We start from the raw sequence: 6,000 nt of genomic DNA on the forward strand, positions 1-6,000 counted from the left end.
ACAAAAGAGCATGTAAGTTTATAAAGTATTTTGCAAACGCCTTCTACCAAACTAAAAACAACAATGCAATTCACCGTTGAACACAGTGCGATTCAGTCTCAGCTCTAAGAATGAGCTGTGATAACTCCACAGGTCAAGTCGATGCGCTGAAAGAATTCATGGAGCTGAAAAAGCTGTGTGGCCGAAAAAGGGTGTAGTTCTTAACGATGCTCTCTCTCCTTGCTTCATCACTTACCGTACCTTTGGGTGTTACCTACGCCTCCACTCAATTACCTGTAAATGTGCAACGGGTATACTAAGAAAATATATAAGTTTATCACATAGAATAATCCATGTAAAAGTCCGCACCATGTCAGGAAATGTCATATTGTTGGTTTTCTGCAGAGTAGTCAGGTAACAAGTTATTTCTCTCTATATTTCAGAAGATCCTTCCATGGTTATTACAATACTCTGTTTGAATTCCAACACAAGGGACCACTGTCATCCCAATCCTCCATTCACAGTCAAGATGGCATTAATTTCCAAATCAGACACGTTTGGCAAATCGAGGTGAACCAATAAACTGGAAGTTCCCTTGTCTGGTCTCTTCATTTCTCTGAGAGACTCGATTCAAGTTCTTGCCTCTCAAGATCAACAGCAAGGTTGCAGCTTCAAGTAAGCTGCAAGCCATTCTACAGACGTGAGTCACTTTACAAATTAGAGGTTCTCGTTTTCTCCGTGTGCCTGCAATTTACACAGCCACCACCAGGTCAGTAGCACGTGGGGCTGCTGACTAAGCTTTTTCTGACTTCTTTAACCAACCAATTTGATTTCTCTAAGACTCAAGTCCCTATTAAAATAACACAGCATGATAATGAATTAGGCATTTGTTACTAACAAGAACAAATTTTGTTTTTAAAGGGAAGATCCAGAATGAAAGTTCAAGAAATGCAAATATATCACAATCATCAACAGCTTCAACTTCTAAGTCTAATGCACCTTATGACTCTTCTTTTTCACAAAGGAAAAAGTATAAATTCTTTCTTTCACACATGTTTCAGGTACAAGAAGTCACAGCATGAGTACACCACCAAATAATTTAGAAGTTGTTCTCTTACGAATCGTACACTTTGGACTTAAAAGCTACTTGAACTTCAAAAGTCCTTGCTTATAAGTTATCGGAGAAAAGGTATTGCATGCATTTCCTTACTTATTAACCATCCTCATTTACCTTCCTAGTACTTTTCTGGATACAATCTAGCCCTTTTTTATGTGAAAAAAAAATTCTACTTCACTATCCCCAAGTACGAGTTAACCTAATGAGAATCAGATTTCAAATATGCAATGTGTGTGTCATAAAGTTGCTGACTTCCTTCCAATCAGGAAAGAGCTTCCTTCTCCTTTTAATTCCCCTATTCTCCTATTTCCAGTCCTTTATAACCAGAACTATTTTTAAAAGCAGAGGCAAACCAAAATAAAATAAAAATAATACCACCTTGCATCAATTAGTCAATATTATCTATTGGCCACTATGGTAGGTTTATTTCCCTGCCTCTTAAAGAGGTCCTTCTTTTTAAATTTTTCCAAAACATTCAACTTTAAACCCATTTAAACACAGTTCATAAGAAGAGATAGATGATGGTTCTACCACTGACTCAGGAACTTTTGAATATCCATAGAGTGAGGTAGTTTTCAGTGGTTGTCACATTTCCTAAACTAAACCAATAACACTATCAAAGATTAGTGGAAGAAGTTAGAAGCTGTTCATGAAGGTGGTACCCCCTTCTGATGCTTCACCTCTTGATGATCCATTTTATCATCACCACTATTCCCAGCTTAAGTTTCCTTTTATCTGCTCATTCGCTGCTCTTGCTTGTCTAAACCAAAATCAAGAAACGAAACTTGCCCAGTCAGGAGACAACATATTTCCAATAGGAGTTTGCCAGAGTTGATCTACTTGAAGGTGTGGTCCTCAGAGAGCTATTGTATTCAAAGCAGAAATACAAAATCACTCCTTGTTAATGGCTTTTCTTAGGTGGATTTTTTTTTTAATGTTTTCAAATTTTTATTTTAGTTTTCTCTTCCAGTTTTATTGGGATATAATTGGCACTGTATAAGTTTCAGGTGTACAGCAAAATGATTTGACTTACATTATGATATCATTATAATAAGTTTCATGAAAATGTATCATATAGAGACAAAATTAAAGAAATAGAAAAAAACACTTTTTTCCTTTTGATGAGAACTCAAGCATTAACTTAGGATTAAGTCTCTTAACAATTTTCAAATATAACATACAGTAATGTTAATTATAATTACACTATTATATATAATTATATCATGTTGCTATATCTTGTTGTACATTACATCCCCAGTACTTATTTATTTTATAACTAGAAGAATGTACCTTTTGATCACCTTCATCCAGTTCTTCCTTCCCACCCACTGTGGTAATCACCAATCTGATCTCTTTGTTTATGAGTTTGTTTATTTATTTTTAAAGCATAATTTTTTGGGGGGAGGAGTAATTAGGTTTATTTATGTATTTATTTATTTGATGGAGGTACTGGGGATTGAATCCAGGACCTCATGAACGCTAAGTATGTGCTCTATCACTGAGCTCTACCCTCCCTCCTTTAAAGCGTAATTTACCTACCACACTATGTTAGTTGCTAGTGCACAACATAGTGATTCAACATTTTTATACATTACAAAATGATCACCCTGGTAAGTCTAGTCAACATCTGTCACCATTCAAAGATATTACGTAATTTTTGACTATATCCCCCACGATGTACATTTCATCCTTGTGATTCATTCATTTTATAACTGGACGGTTATACCTCTTAATCTCCCTCACCTATTTCTAAGATGAGTTTTTAAAATTTCAGGAGATGAGCTTCACTGAAGCCATATTTTCCACCGTATTAAAGAGGAATCAATAGCCACTGATTGAAAATACCCTTCTTCCTAGTCATAGTGAGGACACTGTTGACACTCAGTAACTACCAAATAACAGTAATAAAAATTATTCCTAGCAGGGAAGGAAATTAAAAGGAGTTCATTTTGTGGGTTTCTTTCCTATGCATAAATTGAAAATTAGCAAAATGTGAGATTATAAATATAGTCTCCATCAAAAAGAAATGCATCTAAATTATACCCTTCATTATTTAAAACTCTGAATTTCACACACTGCCATTTTTAAGTTGGCAGGTTAATCATAGCCTCAAAAGGCTACAGTTAGAAATAAAATTTTCTGTTTCTTTGTGAAAGTAAACTTTCTATAAAATTACCTCTACAGTACTTCCCAATAATATGCATGTTAATCCAAGGAAAGTATTATTATTGTTGATATCACTGTTATTATTCACAGACCTAATATTGGCAAGTGATTCACTATAAAGCTTTCTTGGTGTCACTTTGTAGTTATTTCAAATTGAAATAATCAGTTCAGTTTAATGTAAAAACAAGAAAAATGATTCACTTTTGATAATTGAGAATATACAGGAAGAAATGTATCTACATCTTATTATTACTGTTGCTTCCATCAATAAACACATTTTTACCAATGTGTTAAAATTCCAATAATCCTTTGCTAACAGTTTCTGAAAGGACAAATGTGGGAGAAGGACTAAGCGTGGAGAAGTAGCTTAAAATATAACTTCATTTCCCAGAAAGAACCTAAAATCTTGCTAAAACCAGCAGTACCAGTCAACCAACAGCGAGTTGCTAGTGGACCCTTTTATAGTAACAGCTATTAAGAAATTTGCAGTCTTTTGGTTGCCAAGAAGGCAACTTAAGTCTTCAGTGTTGCAATTCAAGTCATTAGAATTTCTCAAGTATATTTTCAAATATTTTCCATGATTTGTTTCCCCTAGGTGAATAATGAGCTTAATTAAAAGACTGAAAGCAAGTTTGTCCTCAATTCACTGAAGTGTGTCATCAGATTTCTAAACTCCGTGCCTTTGATTGGTGAGTAGTTACTACTAGGGAAAGTTTTTGGCTTTCCGATTGAAAGGTGAGTGAACGCATAGGAAGAGTTCGGGGTCGGGGCGATCTGAACAGGGCTAGCACCCCCACTATCGACAGCCGCCAGGAGACGCCCGCCCCGTCCACCCAGGACTAAGCCCTCCCTCGCTTCCTGCGTTTGGCTCCGGGGAGCGCTGCTCATTCTAAAGAGGAACCGAAGTTTCTGGCAAGTGCTGATGGGCAGCATGTGGTCTTCGCGGTCCAGGGCAGCGGGCGGTCCCCCTCGACCGCCCCGGCGCAGAGCCCCCCACCCTCACCCCTGCGATCCGCAGAAGGCGCTCACCGTTGTGCTCGCCGTACCCCCAGCTGAACCTCGACATGGTCCCTCGGGGTGGGAGGCAGAGGAAGAAGCGGCCGGGAACCGAGAGCAGCGACGGAGCGGGGCGGGCGAGTGAGAGGGCGGGCAGTGGCCCAGCGGAGGGCGGGGACCGCGGGGCTCAGCCCGCAAAAGTGGGAGCCCTTGAACCCAGGGGCCAGGGCGCTCTCGGCCTCGGCCGCCAGGGGGCAGCGGCGGGCAGGGAAGGCGCCCCGCGGGGGCGGGCGATGCGGGGGGCGGGAGGATGCGGGCTGAGTCCCTGGTGCCAGCACCTCTGTTAGTTTGAACTCGGGGAAGGAAGACTGTGCTTCATGGGGAGGCAGGGGGTGGGGCGGGCAGGAGAGAGGAAGGAAGGAGAGAAAGAAGGGTTTCTCTGCCTTCTGAGAAGTGGTTATCTTGGAGAGGATGTTGTCTGGAGGGCTGTCCTGGGAATGAATGAGTCACCCAGCCGGGAGCCGCCAGGCTGGGAGGTGGGGATCCGGGCGGAGAATGAGGAGGTCGGAGATGGTAGCGGTGGTGATTACAAATACAAACCAGTAAGGACAGTGCTAATAGCCACAGAAAAAAAAATTAGCGCCTATTTATTTACGATTTACCACGGGACACAGTCCTAGCTAAGACGTTTACCCACATTTTTCTATTAGATCCTCATAACTCTCCTTTGAAGAAGATACTGTAAGTGCCCCACAGGAGAAGATAAAATGAGGCTTAAAAGCTAAGTAAACCGCCCCAGATCACGCAGCTAATAGGACCCTAGAGGTCCTTGTTAAAGAAGAACGACCTCCACCCGCCCATTCATGCTACCCCTGCCCTCTGCGAGCCTACGGCTTGGGCAGTGACTGAACCAAGGCTGCTCATTGATACTTGGTATTTGGCTTTGCCGTTCTGCTGTCTTGACCCTGCAGAGAGGAAGGTGTCCAGACCATATTTTCCCGGATGCTTAGTAAGCTTGCTGCCCTAGATGGTAGACGGAACTGACTGTGGAACCTTGAATTTCTGTGCTGGTGTGGTGGGTGTTCTGGGTTCTGAGTGAAAAATAAGGAGAACTGTGTACCCCGCTAGGACTATAATTATTGTTCCAGCTGCCTAAGGGTTTGAGCTGGGTCCGTTTGAAATTTCAAATTGAAATGTGCAGTGTTATTTCTAGACAAACGAATGCAAAAAGTTTCTTAATGGGCATGAGCCTTCCATGAAAACCTTAAGAGTGGCTGTTTAAATATCTTTCATTTTCTCTTCCCATCCACAAGGGCAGCTGCACAATGTGGTAATTGCGAGTCCCAGGAGGTCCCTCTTTAGGTAACCACTGCATTGTTTAGGGACCACTGAATAAGGATCAATTTGAACTATTCTTCTTTAGACCTGAACTAAATACCCCATGGTGAGCCTGTAGCTCATTCTGCCGATGTAGAACTTAATGAGGTTAGAATGCAACCGGAGAAAAAAGTTTTCATACAGCATTAAGTACAATAAACTTTATGCTTCTCATGCAGCTAGGGGAAAGGCTGGGCTTCCATATTCCATATTCTGTGGCACAACTGGGTTCATTTAGGAACCAAGCTTTTAAGAATGAGGTCTGATCTATATTCACCTGCACCACAGAAGACAATATACATATATGTATTTATATACACACATATATGGGTATATATAAAATATGTAAGTACATATAAGATATA

General features: G+C 40.7%; 1 protein-coding gene across 1 annotated transcript in view; it reads right to left on the bottom strand.

Annotated features, from left to right (window-relative positions):
* CA13 (carbonic anhydrase 13) overlaps positions 1-4,539 on the bottom strand; it is a 28,907-nt gene extending 24,368 nt beyond the window's left edge. Inside the window, exon 1 of the mRNA XM_006193942.3 lies at positions 4,292-4,539. Coding sequence (XP_006194004.1) covers positions 4,292-4,328 — 37 coding nt within the window. The 5' untranslated portion in view covers positions 4,329-4,539. The remainder of the gene's footprint in view (positions 1-4,291) is intronic.
* Between the last annotated feature and the right edge of the window lie 1,461 nt (positions 4,540-6,000).

The sequence above is a fragment of the Camelus ferus genome, chromosome 29, assembly GCF_009834535.1.
Source record: "Camelus ferus isolate YT-003-E chromosome 29, BCGSAC_Cfer_1.0, whole genome shotgun sequence".
Classification (NCBI taxonomy): domain Eukaryota; kingdom Metazoa; phylum Chordata; class Mammalia; order Artiodactyla; family Camelidae; genus Camelus; species Camelus ferus.